The sequence below is a fragment of the Sinocyclocheilus rhinocerous genome, unplaced genomic scaffold (assembly GCF_001515625.1).
Source record: "Sinocyclocheilus rhinocerous isolate Xijiao unplaced genomic scaffold, SAMN03320098_v1.1 scaffold2091, whole genome shotgun sequence".
Taxonomy (NCBI): Eukaryota; Metazoa; Chordata; class Actinopteri; order Cypriniformes; family Cyprinidae; genus Sinocyclocheilus; species Sinocyclocheilus rhinocerous.
This window is the reverse complement of record NW_015632714.1, coordinates 14,053-33,667: the sequence shown is the minus strand read 5'-3', so window position 1 is coordinate 33,667 and position 19,615 is coordinate 14,053. Positions and strand designations below refer to the sequence as shown.

The 19,615-nt window shown below is 38.3% G+C and overlaps 2 protein-coding genes across 3 annotated transcripts in view; both read left to right on the top strand.

The window, feature by feature from the left end:
- Positions 1 to 1,837: 1,837 nt before the first annotated feature.
- LOC107742753 (tubby-related protein 4-like) lies at positions 1,838 to 13,747 on the top strand. Its single transcript, XM_016555790.1, has 16 exons — positions 1,838 to 2,082; positions 3,445 to 3,714; positions 4,096 to 4,224; positions 5,393 to 5,554; positions 5,707 to 5,887; positions 6,504 to 6,611; positions 6,894 to 7,060; positions 7,254 to 7,478; positions 7,560 to 7,794; positions 7,922 to 8,084; positions 8,266 to 8,407; positions 8,666 to 8,759; positions 8,855 to 8,998; positions 9,092 to 9,687; positions 9,884 to 12,859; positions 13,212 to 13,747. The coding sequence occupies exons 1-16, from the start codon at positions 2,062 to 2,064 to the stop codon at positions 13,326 to 13,328; spliced, it is 5,730 nt and encodes a 1,909-aa protein (XP_016411276.1). The 5' UTR covers positions 1,838 to 2,061; the 3' UTR covers positions 13,329 to 13,747.
- Positions 13,748 to 15,522: 1,775 nt separating this feature from the next.
- Positions 15,523 to 19,615, top strand: part of LOC107742751 (MFS-type transporter SLC18B1-like) — an 8,677-nt gene continuing 4,584 nt past the window's right edge. For both annotated transcript variants that reach the window (XR_001640338.1, XM_016555788.1), the window contains exons 1-12: positions 15,523 to 15,602; positions 15,776 to 15,909; positions 16,061 to 16,156; positions 16,255 to 16,328; positions 16,552 to 16,699; positions 16,958 to 17,114; positions 17,300 to 17,439; positions 17,678 to 17,779; positions 18,155 to 18,246; positions 18,356 to 18,451; positions 18,685 to 18,759; positions 18,853 to 18,946. Coding sequence is in view for 1 of the 2 variants with exons in the window: in XM_016555788.1 (XP_016411274.1) it covers positions 15,581 to 15,602; positions 15,776 to 15,909; positions 16,061 to 16,156; positions 16,255 to 16,328; positions 16,552 to 16,699; positions 16,958 to 17,114; positions 17,300 to 17,439; positions 17,678 to 17,779; positions 18,155 to 18,246; positions 18,356 to 18,451; positions 18,685 to 18,759; positions 18,853 to 18,946 (1,230 nt within the window). In the remaining variant the exon portion in view is untranslated. The remainder of the gene's footprint in view (positions 15,603 to 15,775; positions 15,910 to 16,060; positions 16,157 to 16,254; positions 16,329 to 16,551; positions 16,700 to 16,957; positions 17,115 to 17,299; positions 17,440 to 17,677; positions 17,780 to 18,154; positions 18,247 to 18,355; positions 18,452 to 18,684; positions 18,760 to 18,852; positions 18,947 to 19,615) is intronic.

Here is a 19,615-nt window from a genome sequence, read left to right as displayed (position 1 = left end):
TTGTGTTTTCTGACTTGTTATAATGTTTTCTGAATTGTTGTTGTGCTTTCTGAATTGTTATTTTGTTTTTTAGACTTGCATTTGCGTTTGTAATTTGTTATTTTGTTTTCAGAATTGTGATTTGCTTTGCACTTCTCGGCCACCGTACAAAAGATCATTTTACAGAATCTGTATTTGTAGGATGCTTGTCTCAGAGCTGGTCAAGTAGTTCATTTGCACAGTATGCACACTGAATTTGCTCACTTCCCTTGAAGTACGTGACTTCAAATACTGACCATAGTACAAGCCAATAGCCATCGAGCACGGGTTGTGAAGGAGCATTTCATTGGTTGGGCTGCTGAACTGATACGCCCATTTGACTGAACGAAATCGAATCTGTGTTTTGAGTGTGAACTTGCTCTTAAATCAAATGAAAATTAACTGTTAACTGTTATTATACTTAGGCTATCGTTGTTGTTAGTTTACACAACGCCTTAATAAAGTGATTTCAGCATTTTAGGAAACAGATGGAAAAAATCTTGTTATTTGTCATTTGTTAAATTTTATTTTTGTTTAATGGATGACAAAACAATGGCGAAGAGAGAAATGCAGGAAAAAATGATCAAAACAACTTGAACGTTTTGAATCATATATTATTTTATTAACTTGCTTTAATAGTACAGTCTTTCTTTTCTCTGTGAACCTTTGTATTATTCAGTTTCCTGCATCTTAATACGTATGGCAAAATAAAAGTGAAGACTGGTGATTTATATCAGTGCAGTTTGCCTGTAACCCGCATTTGTTGTACTATCTACTAGATGGGGTTGGCAGTCATGTGATCCACAACACCATTCCGTCAGAGCGCGGGTTGCCTTCGCACGCCGAAAAATCCCTCATTTAGGGATTATTTTGCGCCAATGCACAGCATCCCGGTGCATTGACTTTAATGTTCTGTGGGGTGAAATCTCCCATGAGCACCTGGCTACCATTTAGACGCATTGAGAGCGAGTTGATAGAGGTGAGTTTGCTGATAGAAATGAATGCAGAATTTTTATTTTATTACTCGAATTAATTGTTTTCTTGTTGGCTCACATTGTTCTCATTTTATTTCTTTGAAATGTCACAGTAATAGTCAATGTTGTATACTGGATGGTTGTGTAATTATATCACGAGTGTAGGTGGCAACCATAGTTGATGGATTTATTCTAAACTGCATCCAGTTTAATTACCTGCCACAATTCTTATATAAGCAGATGTGTGAAACTGAGCTAGTTATGATTCCACAGCCCTATATGGATATTTTTATATTGATTGTATAGTAGTTTAACAGTGAGATTATGTTTTAAACGAAATTTTATATATATTGTTAAGCCTAAGAGAAACGCATGGGGAAAAATTTATATTTCTATTGGAAATGAGAATAAATGCAGGCATGAAGTCTTAGGTTGGGTGTCATTAAAATTCAGCCATCATCACATCCCTGTTGCCATGACGCCTGTGAGCTGCCTCATCCTTAGCTGTGCATATTTTTCTGTATCTTTTTTTTTTGCACGTATGCATGATTTTTTATACAGATGCTTCGATGCATAATTTCTGTTGCTTTATTCTGAGTATAAAGCATGAATTGCAGGGGCTTTAAACGTCCTGTGATGTAATGAGGACCAATGTCAACTCAAGTGTGGGTGCAGATTCTGCATGCAGAGCTTGTCTCATCATAGGTGGCTTGTTCTTGCTTTTCAATCTGCAAATGACATATGGCTTTTTCATATAAATAAATACATTTGCGTGTGTGTTTCTCTTTGCATAGAAATCCTGGACTACCGAAGACTGAAAGCTGGTTTTGTATAATGAGGATAAACTGCAATAGGCCTTGACTTTTGATTTAGACATAATTCACAATATTTTGTTGAACAGAAACAGAACAGACTGCATTGCTCATAGTCTCAGACTATAATGGCCTGATATTAGTCACACTTTTTCTTAAGACACATCTGCAGTTAAGCATTCTCAGGTTGTACTGCACATTTTTTGAATAAGCAGGCAAAATGGAGCACTCCTTCAAAGACGGAATTCGGACCAATAATGTCCAGGGACTATGAAGAGGTGAGTATTTTCATAAACTACATTTTGCATTCTGTTTTCTTGTGCATCGAAAGCATGTATGTTCTTTAATACAGTTGTAGTTCATTTTGGAAACAGAAATTTGACAGATAATGTCAAATAGTTAGTTTTTGCAAGTGGCATTCCATCTACATTCTATCTAAAACTCTTTTTTTTTTAAATTCTTTTATAAGTATTAGGCCTGTTTTTGCCATTTTTATGGTATTAGAAGTGATTTGTCAGACCACAGGTTTATTTAAAGATAAAGTGTTTGATTTCTGTGCCACTAGCAACACAAAATTGAATTGCAAAAATAATGAAAATATTTTTCAAACAGGCTGTTAATTTTCAAATCCAACTATTAATGGCTTACATTTCTCTTGCATGTTACATTTTTTGTAGCAGAAGGTATTTTAACATATTAAAATAATGTTGATTTACAATGGTGAAAGAAATGGTGACCAGTTACAGCATTTAAAATACACACTTCCCCTAAATTTTTAACCTAAAATTTTGATTCTGAAGAAAAAATCTCAATGCTAAATTTAATTTTTATTTACTTATACTTACTTTTATTTATTAGTTTATCATTATGTTTAAAGGGGTGGTTCACTGGTTTTTTTCTAGGCTTGATTGTGTTTATGGGGTGCAGTCTAACGTGTTAATTCTTCGTTTTTTTTTAAAAACGCATTATTTTTCACATAATTTACCTTTATTCCACACCGCTCTGTCCCTTCTCTGACAAACGCGCTGATCATTTCCTGCTTTTATGAAGCCCCACACTCAGAAATAGGTGATGGGCTCTGATTGGTTAGCTAGCCCAGTGTGTTGTGATTGGCTAAACCGCCTCTAGTGCGTGTCTAAACCAAGCGGCAACCTCCCGCTCTCTCTCGTGATGAAACTAACGTTAAAAAAGTGAAATCACAATCAACCACCCCTTTAAATTATTTTTATGTTAATCAGTTTGAATTACCAATGTGTTTGAAATGTGCTATAGACTAAAAAACGTAAAAAAAAACAAAAACAAAAGGATTGTACCCTTTTAAAAAGGTACATCTTTATACCTTATTTACCCCAAAAGGGTGCATATTAGTGCCTTAAAGGTACATATTAGTACCTAATGTGTACATATTAGTACCTAAATGGTACATATTAGTACTATTAGTACCTTTTGAAAAGGTACTGCCTTAGTGACAATGTTTGTACTTTTTTTTCTTCTGAGTGTGTATAAATAAACTTGCCCTGCCTAATTACCCATTTACTGAATGAATATGCACTATATAACTTAATATTAATTACCATTAAAAATGACAGATTTTAAATATTTCAGCATTAACTCCCTCTCATCTCCCTCTACACCTGTAGCCCGGTCAGTCTGTAGGGATGTTGGCTGCGGTGGAGCATGGTCCGGTCCTCTGCAGTGACTCCAACATCCTCTGCCTCTCATGGAAAGGGAGAGTTCCCAAAAGTGAGAAGGAGAAGCCGGTGTCCAGGAGGCGCTACTATGAGGAGGGCTGGCTGGCCACTGGGAACGCCAGGGGTGTTGTGGGTGTGACGTTCACGTCTAGTCACTGTAGAAGGGACAGAAATACCCCACAACGAATCAACTTCAATTTACGGGGTCATAACAGTGAGGTGGGAGTTTGCCTCGTCATTGTAAATCATTGTAAATTATAAGATGATTTCCAAAAACAGTATATTTTACTGTAAAATTACATGAAATGTCCTATTAGAACTATTAGTTTTTCACCATATAATAAGGGGACTTACCGTAGTATTTTTCATCTTTACCATCAAAATTCTGACCATTTTTACAGTGTATGTTTTGATAAATGTGTTTAAAAGGATTTAACCTTATATGAGGTAAAAAGTTCAGTCAAATCAGTGGACTAGAAATCTTAAGTTTCTAGTATTCTAAGTTGAGCTAAAAAATAGGATGCCATCCTATGCATAAGTAGCATGTACTCCTGCAAAATTCTGCTAGAACGTCATTCCCATGGTGCTGTTCTTGTGTAGGTTGTCCTTGTTAGATGGAATGAACCGTTTCAGAAGCTTGCAACGTGTGACATGGAGGGAGGGATATTTGTGTGGATCCAGTATGAAGGAAGATGGTCTGTAGAGCTGGTGAATGACAGAGGTGCCCAGGTATGTTAATATTTCGTGCTTATTATTAATCTGTGCTGAATGTCAATGTATTTCCATGATATGTCAATATTCCTAAACTTACTAATATGTTCTGATAAAACATGCATTATCTTAAATACATTATTAACCTTGTAAAGCCTAAAATATGAAATAATAGTCAGAAAATTAACAATGGAACATTTTATTGAACAAAATATTGAAAAAATCTAAAAACAAAAAGTTTTTTTAAGTATGATATTTGATGCATCAGGCTTTAATAGCTCATATGTGACCCTGGAGCACAAAACCAGTCTTGAGTCGCTGGGGTATATTTGTAGCAATAGCCAAAAATACATTGATTTTATTGATTGATACATTGAAATTATTGATTTTTTTTATGCCAAAAATCATTAGGATATTAAGTAAAGATCATGTTCCATGAAGATATTTTGTAAATTTCCTACCGTCAATATATTAAAACTTAATTTTTGATTAGTAATATGCATTGCTAAGAACTTCATCTGGACAACTTTAAAGGCGATTTTCTCAATATTTAGATTTTTTTGCACCCTCAGATTCCAGATTTTCAAATAGTTGTATCTCAGCCTAATAGTGTCATATCCTAACAAACCATACATCAATGGAAAGATTATTTATTCAGCTTTCAGATTATGTATAAATCTCAATTTCGAAAATTGACCCTTATGACTGGTTTTGTGGTCCAGGGTCACATATAATATGATATGACAATATATAGCTCCTACTCGACAAACTATCAATCAAATGAAAAAAGGCATGTAGTAGATTGTTTACAACAGGTTTTTCAGAAGTTTAGTTGTTGATAATTTAGAGATCTTAGAAATTTGTATCTCAAAAATTATACAGTAGGATTTATAGTAAGACAATGTAAATAAAGTATGATATAATGATTCAATTATTTCCTTTTTCCATGCCACTTTCTCATGTTATTCATCATTGGAGATTATTGTTCAAAATCGCTTTTAGTTATAAAACAGAATGTAGTTAATTAGTAAATTCTTAATATAAATTCAAAATCAGAATCAGAAAAGATCATTTGTCTTTTAATAAAACTTTTCAACTCTGGCCCTTTTCTAATACAATCAAGACCATGAAAAGCAATTATTATTCTAACATGAACTGCTCAATGAACTAGTGGTTTGTCATCTAGGTCAGTGACTTCACCTGGTCACATGATGGTACACAGGCCTTAATCGCCTACAGGGATGGTTTTGTCCTGGTGGGTTCAGTGAGCGGTCAGAGACACTGGTCGTCTGAGATCAATCTGGAGAGCCAGATCACCTGTGGAATCTGGACCCCTGATGACCAGCAGGTAACTCTTTGCTGTGGCCTCATCAAACTGAGGGAAAAGTGCATTTGTTGTCAACAGGTTGTTTGCAAATGATGAAATGACTTGGACCGCTGCCTTTGGACCGATGCCTGAGTTTCCCTAACTTGGTGTTTGCATTCATTTAATCTCCCTAGGTGCTTTTTGGAACAGCAGACGGGCAAGTCATAGTGATGGACTGCCACGGCCGTATGCTTGCCCATGTTCTTCTGCATGAGTCAGATGGCATAGTCAGCATGTCCTGGAACTGCCCAAACTTCCTGGTGGAGGACAGCACTGAGAGCGATACAGACTCTGATGACCCTACTCCAGCTCAAGGTACTTTATACTCTTAAATAAAGTCAAATTTATTTGTTTAGCACTTTTCACAATACACATTGTTTCAATGCAGCTCTACAGCAAGCGTGATGTTGATAATATCTTATCTTCATGCCTCATAGGCACATTTAGCAGATTAGCACTGGACGATAATATAATTTTATGATTATACAAGCAATCAGTTAGTTGAAATATGCTATATACTGCAGTATATTGCGCTGAGTGACTATTCTGTATGTATGCAGATGAAGTTGGACATACTTCACTTGTATATATAAAAAGCTAAATAAAAAGCCTTTTTTTAAAAAGTCATTTTTTCACCGTATTTTTTAGTTTCTTGGCGATTACAAACTTTTGAGATTACATAATAGGTTTTTAAGACCAGTGCATTGCATGCATCATCCATTAATGAAAGAAAAGTGAAGCCTTATTGTGTTTTTCCAAGTACCAGTACATAGAGTGTTTTCTAAAGAACCATAAAAATCTACTTTGGATCTTTATTCTTAAACATATACAAAATTTTTATGCAAAGACATTTTTATGGATCTTTGCAAGGCAGTGATGTGTATTTGACTTTCTGAATGTTATTAACTATAAAACCATGTTTCCTTTCAAGTGCAAAATCTCAAACCACTGCTCACGGTCAGCTTCATATCAGGAGACATTAGTTTGATGAACAACTATGATGACCTTTCACCTAACATTATACGCTCAGGACTGAAAGGTAAAACAGTGTTGTTTTTGCAATAAATAAATTACCAAGTACGTGTTTTATAACTGCCACATGATGGTTATTAATAGAATATTCCAAGTTATTTTTAACATCATGAGCATCTGTGGCATGGTGTTGATTACATGTTATAGTAACAAGGTTTTTCATGGTTTAGGAACTTCTGGTTACGCCTACAGAGTAATTCAGTAAAAATAACCCAAAATCCTGTTGATTCTCTGTGACAGAGCCACACATCGTACTGTAATCTGACTGGACAGACTTGTGTTTTTTCAGATGTGGAGGTACAATGGTGCTCTCAGGGAGACCTGCTGGCAGTGGCCGGGATGGAGAGACACGGCCTGCCCGCTGACTCAGCCTGTGCCTCTTTAATGAGGAACGCCCTTGTCAAGTTTTACAATGTCCAAGGGGAACATATATACACTTTAGAAACTCCAGCCCAAGTGAGCTGTAACCAGTCATCATTTAACAGTTTAAATGATGTTAAATCATTTAAGTTAAACCCCTTGCTGTCTCAGAACAGTACTGCAACCCATTTTATGTTATGTCTCACCACATGAGAACCACTGATATAAAAAACATCCTGCATTAAATAATAAGTAAACTATATGTAATCTAAATATCTTTTTATTTTAGAGGCCCATCACCACGATTTGCTGGGGTCACAGGGACTCACGTCTGTTTCTGGCCTGTGGACCAGCCCTGCATGTAGTGCGTGTGGAGCACCGTGTGGCCAGCCTGCAGCTTCTGTGTCAGCAGGGCATTGCCAGTGCTCTTAAAGAGGAGAGAGATGTGGGAAAACTGAACATGCCTTCACTCCTCTGTTCCTATGTTACCACTGCTTTCATTCCAACTATCAAGGTACAAAAGAAGCAAGTGAAGTTTTTGATGTATGCTAATGTATGCATTGAACTTAGTGCATAATCTTTTACATCTCACCAGCCACCAATCCCTGATCCGAATAACATCCGAGACTTTGTGAGCTATCCGACAGCAGGGAATGAACGCTTGCACTGCACTATGAAACGTTCAGAGGAGAATCCAGAAGCAGGAGGCCCCTGTTATACCCTCTATCTGGAACACCTGGGAGGTTTGGTGCCTATTCTCAAGGGTCGACGCATCAGCAAACTGCGACCGGAGTTTGTCATTATGGATCCAAAAATGGATGGTAAAGCAGGTACTGCTATATGCACTGTTGCTGATCATGTACACTTTAAACTCAAGCTTAATGAGTAAATGCATTGGTCTTTAATTTGCTGGTCTTTAAAAGCTGGTCTTTAATTTGATCTAATCTTGTCTTTCAGATGAGGTCTGCGTAAATGGGATGATCTCCTATATGACTGACAGCTGTAACTGCTCAGACTCAAGCGATATTGAGTTGAGCGATGAGTGGGTTGGGCGAAAGTCGCCCAAACTTTCTAGAGGAAACAGGTCTCCTAAGCTTCCTAGGTACTCTAAACATATAAGGTACTGTTGAATATAAAATTCACACAACATTACAGGGTGCCTAAAACTTTTGTTTTCATTTCTTTTGAGAAATGTTTGTTCCATCACAACCTTGACAAAACACAATACAGTAAATTTCTGTACAAAAAAACAACTTTTAACTTGATAGCAAGTTAAATTTCACATTTGTTTTATTCTCTAGAATTAATATGGAATCAAGAAAGTCTCCTAAACTTGCCCAAACATCTCAAGAAATGTCTAGGTCTCCTAGATTACCAAAGAAGCCTTCAGTTCGGTCTCCGAGTCTTACTCGAAGAGAATTTCCAGTTGATGGCTTTAGTGAGGTACTTAACATCTTATTTGCAAGCTAATTTTGGCAATAATTTTATATTAATCTACTTGCCTAGAATTAATATGGGAAGTGTTTGTATTTATCACCTCTGTCTGCTTGATACTGAGTGAGACATTTGTCACATTTACTGCAGCATGACTTTAGCAGACACCTCATTTTCTTTAAACTCCTGCTTTGCTGAAGAGAAATGACAGTAAACCGACTATGACCTTGAATATTTTCTATAGCTATCACTTAATTTGCTTTGCAGCATAATTACTTGGCCCAGGTCACCTCTAACATTTGGGGAACAAAGTTTAAGATTGTAGGCCTTGCCTCATTTTTGCCAGCTAACTTGGGAGCAGGTATGTTATCAGGTTTTATATTCAAAAAGGTTCGCATTATTATTTTAAATAATATTCTTAATGTTTTTAAAATATGTCTTGACATGGTGTTCCAGTTATTTATAAAACTAGTTTGCTGCACCTGCAACCTCGTCAGATGACCATTTATTTGCCTGAGGTGCGTAAAATATCCCTGGACTTCATGAGTCTGCCAGTCTTTAATCCCAATGTGTTCAGTGAAGATGAAGATGATTTACCTGGTAAGCATCAGTGGAACATTTTTGTACATTTTGTCTCTGTATAGCTTAACTAAAACAAGAAAGAAATCTCAAGATGTTCTTGCTTATTTCTAGTTATGGGACCCTCAGGAGTGTCAGCCGACAATCCTCCTTGCACAGTTAATATCCCCATTGCTCCAATTCACAGCCCTGCTCAAGCCATGTCACCTACGCAGAGTATAGGCTTAGTGCAGTCTCTCCTAGCCAACCAGAATATTCAGCTTGATGTCCTTACCAATCCCACTGCCACTGCAGCAGCAGCAGCAGCTGCAGCAGCAACAGCAGCAGCGGCTAATGCAACAGTATCTGAGCACAGTCAGGACACTGTGACAGCACAGTACACTGTGCCAACCAGATATTCCAACCATGGACAGGTGATTTTCAGTGGACTGGAAATGAGTAATATCCTGAGTGGAACTCTTCCTCCTCCTCCACATCATCTGCCACAACAACCCAACCAACAATGTCAACAACAACAGCAGCAACAAGTCCATCAACAATCTAAACATCAACTGCAATTACAACCACAGCAGCATCATCTGAAATTGCAACATCAATCACAGCAGCTGCATCAACAGTCACTGCAGCAGCAACACATGCAACATCAGCAGCAACTGCAAACGCAGCAGCATCAACAACTGCAACAGCAGCATCAACACTGTGACAGCACAGTACACTGTGCCAACCAGATATTCCAACCCTGGACAGGTGATTTTCAGAGGACTGGAAATGAGTAACATCCTAAGTGGAACTCTTCCTCCTCCTCCACATCATCTGCCACAACAACCCAACCAACAATGTCAACAACAACAGCAGCAACAAGTCCATCAACAATCTAAACATCAACTGCAATTACAACCACAGCAGCATCATCTGAAATTGCAACATCAATCACAGCAGCTGCATCAACAGTCACTGCAGCAGCAACACATGCAACATCAGCAGCAACTGCAAACGCAGCAGCATCAACAACTGCAACAGCAGCATCAACAGCAACTGCAACAGCAGCATCAACAGCAACTGCAACAGCAGCATCAACAACAACTGCAACAGCAGCATCATCAGCAACTGCAACAACAGCATCAACAACTGCAACAGCAGCATCAACAACAGTTGCAACAACATCAACAGCAACTGCATCAGCAGCAAATGCAACAGCAGCAACTGCAACAGCAGCAACAACAGATTCAGCAGCAAGTGCAGCAGCATCAACAACAAATTCATCAACAGCATCAACAACAATTCCAACAGCAACAGCACCAGTTGCAGATTCAGCATGAGCAAATTCAGCAGCAGCAGCAACAGATGCAACAACAGCAGCAACAAATTCGACAGCAAATACAAGAAATGAAACAGCAGCAGCAACAACTTCAACAGCAGCATCAACAAATACAGCTGCAGCATCAACATATGCAAAGACAGCATCAGCAAATGCAGCAGCAGCTTAAAATACAAATGTCCCTTCAACATCCACCTTCAGGGTATGCTACTCTATCCCTGCATCAGTTACAGCTAATGCCTCAAATTCCTCATCCAGACCAGCCTCCAGACAGAGGAGAACAAGTTCTCCCTCTGAAGATTCCCTCACGACCACAGTTATTTATTGAAACTGACACCATTGAGATACAGATGCGCAAAGTAAACCCTCCACCACCTTACCCAGGTACAGTGGTATCTGCTGCAGCTGCCGCACCCACTACGGCCCCTCCTGGTCTTCTTGTTAGCAATGAGAATGGCACTACACTGTCAACAGATCCATGTTTAACTAAGGATGAATTCTCTCTTAACCCAATTAGCCTCCAGTACCCAACTCCACTAGGCTATGAAAGAATCACTACTTTTGACAGCAGCGGAAATGTCGAAGAGGTGTGTCGCCCAAGGAGACGCCTTTTAAGGAACCAAAATGCCTATGGGATGCAAGGAATGGGCAGCTCCGCCACATTGAAAGTAACTTCATCTGAGAACAAGAAGGTCCAGTTGCCATACAGCTCAGCAACTCTTAGTCGCCTCTCAGTGCCTAGATATTCCATACCAAGCGGAGACCCACCACCTTATCCTGACACGTCTAGCCAAATGAACACAATCAGAAGTCCCACGCAAAGGATTGACAGCAGTTTGATTCATGCCACTTTGCGCCGTGATCGCAGGGAACCGACCCTGAAGGTTTCTCAAATGGTGGATACAGTGAGGACTCTACCAACTAAATCCAAAATGAACGGTTCCCTCACGCTCTCCTATCAGCCAAGGATACCTACTGCTTTGTATACATGCACTCAGTGTAGCAGTAATAGCTGCAGCACTAGTGTAAGTGTCACTGGTGGCGGCACCAACAGCAGTGGAATTGCTGGAGGAACTGTGGTGAGGCAAGACTTTCCACCTGGAAAAGGGGTTCAACACAGCACGATAATTGTGCACTCCAAAAGTGCCTCGCCATTAGCCTCCCAGTCCTCCTATAATCTCCTGAGTCCCATTGACAACAGTAGAGACAGAACTGTCTATGTGAACTCTGCCTTTACGGAAGACGAGACACTAAGTCAGCAGTGCCATCTTGAAAAGTCAGTGCGGCATTTAACACTTGATGTCAATTTGACAGTCAAACGGCCTCCACCTTATCAATGGGACTCTCCTGCAGCAGAACAACTCTGGATACCTCAAGAGCAAAATTTATTGCCTCGACCTCCAGGACCACCACATAAGCCACCACCATTTTTACTTAGCCAACCACAGCACTTAGACATGACCCGACTACCTTTTGTCCTTTCAACAAAGCCTCCCCCCAGTCCCAGTTCTATGACCCTTCCTTCAGCCTATCAGTTATCCCTTTCACCCTTCCCATCAGTTGTAGGGCATGGTGGACCTCAACTACAGCCTTTGCAGAGTCCTGCACAATCATGTGGCCCCAGTGACATGGTAACATCTAGCCCTTTCAGCCAACCAGACTCAACTTTAGTCCCACCCCCAGGTTATCCTGCAAATTTGACCAATCTAGGTTGTTGCACTCTGCCTCCCATGTACCCAGGGACTAGCTCATGCAGCAACCTTCAGCTGCATCCAATGAGCTTGCATCCTTGGAGCACATACAGCACTTGTCCTCCCATGCCAGACCATTCCGCCACACTGCCCAGTAAGACCCATCAGGCTCTGGAGAAGTCGGTTCTCTCTCCACCTCCACCTCCCCCACCACCTCCTCTTCCTCCTCCTCCTCCACCCGTCGAGCTCTTGAACCATCAGAGCACCTCTGAGGTGGTTGCGGAATCTGGGGAGAGCTTTCAGGATCAGTCCTCTCTCAATGAGAGTCCACAAGGAGCAGAGAGGTTCAGCAAGAAGACACGTAAGAGGCTTGACAGCAGGGCAGAAGAGGCCAATATGTCTGGAGTTTCTGAAGGGAAATCCAAAAAAGAGAATCGCACACTCTCTGACTTCAATTCCCTGATCTCCAGCCCAAGACTTGGCAGCAGGGAAAAGAAGAAACCTAAAGGGCAGAAAGAGCCATTGAACAAGGCCAAGAAACTGAGTAGAACCTCCAATGAGTTCCAGGACAGCTCCGAGAGTGAGCCTGAACTCTTCATCAGTAGTGACGAGTTGATGAACCAAAGCCAGAGCAGCAAGAAAGGATGGAAGAGCAAACGCAATCTGCGTACAGCAAACGAACTTGAGGAAATCAAGTGTCGTAAAGCTAACGAGAGAGAGGATCGTAGTCTTGGCAGCCAAGGCTTTGTCTATGTCATGGCCAACAAGCAGCCATTGTGGAATGAAGCCACCCAGGTTTACCAGCTTGACTTTGGAGGACGGGTGACACAGGAGTCAGCCAAAAACTTTCAGATTGAGCTTGATGGACGCCAGGTAAGCAATTTTATTTATTTGAGAAACCAGTTTGAAAATAATATTTGTGCAGTTCCATTTTGTGACACTAGGGGCAAAGAAATTACACCTTTAACAAATATGCACCATACATATTCAGTAGCTTTGAGCAGTGGTTCTTAATCCTGGTCCTAGGGACCCCTTGCTCTGCACATTTTGCATGTCTCCCTTATTTCACACATCTGATTCAGATCACCAGCTCATTAGGAGAGAGCTCCATGATTTGAACTGTGCGTGTCAGTTAAGGGAGACATAGAAAACCACTGGCTTTGAGTAATAAACATCTACCCTGCAACCATTACCCTGCATCTAACCCCATAATTCTCTATTACAGGTAATGCAGTTTGGCAGAATCGATGGCAATGCATATATCCTGGATTTTCAGTATCCATTCTCAGCAGTACAGGCATTTGCTGTGGCCTTGGCCAATGTAACTCAGAGACTTAAATAAAAAACCTCTCCAGCAATCTTGTCCTTGAGAACAGATGGACTGAAAAAAGAGTTTATTGTTAATTGCAGATTGTGAGAAATATTACATTCTCTGCTGCCATAACGTCTGTACAATGCCGGTTAGTAGGCGAGAGATCTGGTCACTCTCAGGCAGAGCGTACACAAGACGTAGACAGGTGGTCCGAAAATAGATGTAGTGCTTTAAAGTACCTTTTTGTTAACAAAGGTACAAGCTGATTTAAGGTTCCACCTAAAAGGTGGTTGGTATACATCTGAAAAAAGTTAATATTTGTGTATTGATGGAATATTGTTTTATTTATTAATTCACTTTCATTGATTTTTTTCCATGTATTTCATTAGCATATAATGGTGTGATTTAAATATAAAGATAATTACTAAAGGTGAATCTTAGACTGTGGGCTTTGTTTCTTTTTTTCCCCCTCTGAATACCCCACCTCCTTTTATGTTTGTACCAGAGATTTATGTGCCAAATTTGGATTTCCTATGTATAATCATTGTAAAGTGACAGATTTTGACTATTGTCTGTGGTCAGTAACCAATGAAAATCTAGAGAGGAAAAAACAAGTTATGTTTGAATGTTCTCATCCCGTGACTCACTTCCATGAAGTGAAACAGAGATAGTATATTCAAGTTATAATCATATTTTCCCAATTGTGCCATTATAATGAATGCATTTTTATGGTTTAAAAATCAATTTAACTTTAAATTTAACTTTTTTTTCACAAAATGTCTTATGTTATATTGCATCATTTGCACACTGTGTTATTGCAGTATCTCAGTAATGTCCTTTTTGAATGAATATTTGCTTTTTAATGTTAACAGTAACAGAAAAGTTTGAACAATTTTTAATTATATTGTCATGTAAGTGACATGACAGAAAAGTGCTGTAGTTAGATGTACCTGAAAATGTACTCATATCGTCCATGACACTTTAGCACGAACTATAGTATGCATTCATTTAGCCAAAAATTTCTTATATCACTATATAAATCAAACTTAACACACTGTATATTATGCAATGAACGGAATCTAAATGAAATCAAAAGTTGATAAGTAGGAGTTTTTCTCATTCCTAAGTTAAATAGTAAACCTAAATTGCTTAGTTTGATTTATGTAAAGGGACATCTTTTAATAATTATATTTAATATTTGGTTTCAAATATTTCATGTTTAATATTCTGCATCAATATTTGTGTGTTCTTATGGCAAATCAGCTAATTGATTTGTTTGTTGTTGCTTAGTTTCTGATGTTTTCCAGTAATTTCATCAATTTTAATCACATTTTTGTTGTAAGCCAAACAGTGGTTCAGAGTGGGGTAGTGATATGGTTGACGTTTTAAGCACTTCTTGATTATTCTTGATGTTGTGTGCTTTGATGATTTGCAGTTGCAGTTATTTTTAGCCACTTTGTACTGGGATATTCAGGCCCAGATTAAATGATGTGGAATGTGAGGCTTTAACTGTGCTTTATTGCTTAATTATTCTAATGTACATTTACAAAATGTAATTCAAGGGTGTCTTGGAAAAGCATTAGAATGTCTTTGCAGAGTAGGCTTAAAGTCATGAAATAAAATCTAAATAGTTTGATGAAATCTGTGTTGATTATTGATGCTGTACAATAATCTCAATCAAGTTTTTGGACATAATAGTATTTAATTCACACCTGCCTCAGTGAGAAAATCACAGGTTTGAAAAGCTGTGATAAACATGCTTTTTGAGATTTTGTTACTGCACTGACCTCTAAACGGCGCACTAATGTTCGCATCGTGCTTCCTACTAGTCCTTGTTGGAATCTTGAGTTTGATTCATGTTAGCGAATCGGTTCGTTCACATGGTTCGTGTCAATGATCCTGTTTTTTAAACCGACTCACTTTTTAGGATTTAACTTTTAACTCTATTAATTAGTTTATTTTGAAATCACTGTTCTGTATTAGGCTATTAAAATTGCATTAAATGTTGTTTTTATTGCTCAAACATTGTTCACACTGGAAATTAATGACTGAGCAGTTCTGTAATGTTTCCAGTATTAAGAAAAATGTCAATAATTTCCAATATTGTTACAGGTTTTATTCCTAAACACAGCTGAGTGATCCGCGCTTTGCGAATCGGTTCGACCGAACATTGAAAAGATTCAGTTCAAAAGAATGATTCTTTTGAGAATCGGAGACCATCGACTGTTGAGTTTCCCAGCTGACAGGTTAAGCACGCGGTGAAAGATCTCAGAGACTTGACAATGGATATCGACGAAGATATAGGTATGTAGATACATTTAAACGAGTGGTTGTTAATGAGTGTTTAGCATTTAGCAACGTTTTGAATCTTTAATGAGTTTTGAACTTTTAGCGCGTTTGCCAATGACAACGAATTATTCTCGAGCATTTTACATCGTTTCTTTACGGATCAGTGAATGCATGTTAACTTCATATAGGTGATTCTTCAACACCAGAGGCTCCAGCCACTAAAATGTCCAGACAACAGATATTAACACTTATTGCAATGGCCTCCATAAACTTCAGTTCAATGATCTGTTACTCCATTCTGGGACCATTTTTCCCAAATGAGGTACAAAGATGATATTTTATATAATATGATTTGTATGATCAACAATATGGAATAGAATTTGTTCTAAGTACTGTGCTTAGGGCATGTAAAGTTTCTTAAACCATGCTACAGTAGGATAAGAATTAATTTCAATCTGACTCATTCTCTCTAGGCAAAGAAGAAAGGTGTCAGTCAAGCTATGATTGGTTTAATATTCGGAATCTATGCATTATGCACTTTGGTGGGCTCATTGATACTTGGTAAATATGTAAGTGAATCATTATTTCAGAAGATACACAACAGCTTTCAACAGTTTTCCATTATGGATTGCACACACTATATCAGTGCATTTGACCTCTGTTTCAGATTGTCCAGATAGGAGCCAAGTTTATGATTGTGGCAGGGTTGTTCGTATCGAGCGGATGCACTGTACTCTTCGGGTCAGTGAATCTGTGATGTTTTATTGTGTTTTAAGTGTAGTATTTTGTGTCTTTTAGTCTGTCTATTAACTTTCAGGTTATTTGCATGCTGGATTATGCCTAAATGTTGATCAAATGACTTTACTCTTATGGAAAATCGGATGAAAAATGCTGGTGACTCATGTAACACTCATGGGTGAGAATTTGTACTATTTCATCATTAATGATATTGTTTCTTCTGCAGATTTCTTGACCAAGTGTCTGATGGGACAGTTTTCATCGTGCTCTGTTTTATCACACGGTGCATAAATGCAATTGGCTTTTCCGCCGCCGTTACATCATCTTTTGCAGTTTCAGGAAAAGTTTTCCCCGACAACATAGCGACTGTTTTGGTGAGTTGTAGTCAGTGCTTGTTTTTCAGTGCAGTAATGGTGTTTTGGAGTAAAGTGACAAAGGAAGCACTATTGCACGTCACAAAAGATGTGCTGTTTCTCAAGAGAATTATCTTTAAATTCAGTTATTCAGTCTGTCTGGTTGTTTGGGTTCTCACGGTCGGGGCATATACACAGAACCGTTCTTATGTTTTTAATATTTACACAAGTGTGCTATAATGTTAAATGTGTCTCAATAGTGATATCTCATTCTCTCAGGGCTTCATGGAGATTTTTACAGGTCTTGGCCTGATATTGGGGCCTCCGTTGGGCGGCTGGCTCTATCAGTCATTTGGATATGAAATCCCATTCGTTTTCACAGGATGTCTTCTGTTTGCGACAGTGCCTCTTAATTTGTGGATTTTACCAAGCTTTGGTTAGTGCGGACTTCATGCTGGTTAAATATTACATGTCTTTATTAATTTAATTTAAGCTTATTCCATTTGGCATACTCCTAGTTAAGTCATGTCACAAGGATTTGATTGCCCTGTGTCTGCTTTTGTTATTGTTTGCCCTCCAGCCATGGAGATAGACATGTGTGTTTATTTCATTCCAATATAGATGCTGTTCCTTCTTCCCAGAATTCCTTCCTCAGATTGTGTACCAGAATAAAGATCCTTCTCATCTGCTTCGTGGTGTTCACGTTGAGTTCAGGACTTGGCTTCCTGGATGCAACACTGTCCATATTTGCCATAGAAAAGGTTATGAAGATTTAGAAACTACACTGAAACATGTATATATATATATGTAAAAATATATAACATATATATAAAATATTTTGTGCTTAAACATATAGACTACGTGTAAACTCACCAAAGTTTCAAATCAGGGAAAATGTTCTAAACTCTTCATTCCAAAATACTGCTGTAAATGTTAATGTAAAGGTTCTCATTCTATATAATAATATAAAACATCTCTGTATGTATTTTTTGTGAACAGCTTAATCTCAGTGCTGGTTCGGTGGGGCTGCTCATGATTGGACTTTCACTGCCATATGGGGCGGCATCACCCATCTTTGGTGTGATCAGTGATAAATATCCTGTAAGTCAATATTTAAACAGTTATCAACATTTTTACAGTGACAATTGAAAATTCTGATAAAAAATGACATTTTTGAAATTCCTAATGACATTTGAGGCTTTATTGTTACCTATTTATGTATTTATTTATATATATTAATTAATTGTATTTATATTTTTAAGATGTTTCATTTTTAATTTAACATTTTTATGATTTTTATCATTATGTTTTTATATTATTTGATTTATATATGTATATATATATTTTTTTTTCCTTTTTTTTCTTCCATTTTTAGTTTTTGGAAATGTTTTTTTTTTTTTTTGACATAAGCATAAATAAAATTTTATTTATTAAGAAATAATTTCATCTGTGGCTGTAAAATGATTCTTGGTGCAGTCAATTAGGAAATGGATGATGGTGGTTGGAGGAATGGCCACAGCGGTGAGCTTCTGTTTCCTCGGCCCACTTCCTGTTTTCCATATTAGAAGGTGAAACATTCATTTCTAACTTTTTGAATGCCAATTCCTCAGCTTTTGCTGTTTGTTACATTAAAGCACAAATCTGTCACTAATCGGCGAAATGTTTTTGTGTGTTCAGTCAGCTCTGGCTCACCGTCCTCATGCTGATCGTGGTGGGCTTTTCTCTCTGTATGAGCTGTATCCCCACCTTTGCTGAGATGATCGCTTGTGCACAGTGAGGCAAATGCATCATCGTACAAATCCTAGTTCTCCCACTCAGCACTGAGTCACATTTTATGTTAGGCCATTTAACAGGTTACTGTGTCTGTAATTCACTCAGTTATGTCACACTAAATTCCTGAAATGGTTTGAATAAATGCAGTTAACCCTGAAACTGAGTAAAATACAACAATACAAACCTCTACAAAATATAAACATGTTTTGACGCACATGTTCCTCGTATTGCAGTGAAAATGGCTTTGAGGAGGGCATGAGTACACTGGGGTTGGTGTCAGGCTTGTTCTCTGCAGTCTGGTCTGCTGGGTGTGTATGAAAATAAAGTTTACATGCAGTATTCAAGAATATACTTTAGAATTTCCCCATCATGAAACCTGAATCATCTTTTTCATGTTGAAGGATGTTCTTTGGGCCAACTATTGGAGGATACATCACACAAGCACTCAACTTTGAATGGAGCGCAGGAGTTCAAGGCGCACTCGCCTTTCTCGCTGTAAGAAAAATAAATTTCCAAATAAAAGCGTAACAGGCCATTTTTATAATAGATATGCATTTTCTTAAAGGGGTCATATGATGTTGCTAAAAAGAACATTATTTTGTGTATTTGGTGTAATGAAATGTGTTTATGCGGTTTAAAGTTCAAAAAACACATTATTGTACACATTATACTGTACATTATTGTTTCTCCTCTATGCCCCGCCTTTCTGAAATGCGTCGATTTTTACAAAGCTCATCGGTCTGAAAAGCGAGGTGTGCTCTGATTGGCCAGCTATCCAGTGCGTTGTGATTGGCCGAATACCTCAAGCGTGTGACGGAAATGTTACGCCCCTTACCATACTGTGATGTTCTGTCCTTGTCCGAGACAAAAACATTAAAACCCATTATAAACGAGGCATTTGTTGCATCCAGTGGGGACATAAATACGGATTATAATGACTTATACTGTATTTTTACGCGTTGCATCGCGCCGCGTAAACAAAACCATGTCTGCATTTGTGATCGGAGAAACGACAAACAACAAGCACTACTCTACACTGCTCAAAACTTGCGTTTGAATCATCAGTGGCAAATCCTTTAAATATAAAAAACGTACTTACAATCTGTGAGTCAGAACAGCCGGCATTGTAGTCTACCAGGATCAGGAAACAGTCCTCATCCTCCA

Excerpts from the sequence above, each read along its gene's own strand:
- LOC107742753 (XM_016555790.1), top strand. The coding sequence starts at position 2,062 with ATGTCCAGGGACTATGAAGAG. Across the intron at positions 5,888-6,503 it reads TGACCCTACTCCAGCTCAAG|TGCAAAATCTCAAACCACTG; the intron begins GTACTTTATACT and ends TTTCCTTTCAAG. Across the intron at positions 6,612-6,893 it reads TATACGCTCAGGACTGAAAG|ATGTGGAGGTACAATGGTGC; the intron begins GTAAAACAGTGT and ends GTGTTTTTTCAG.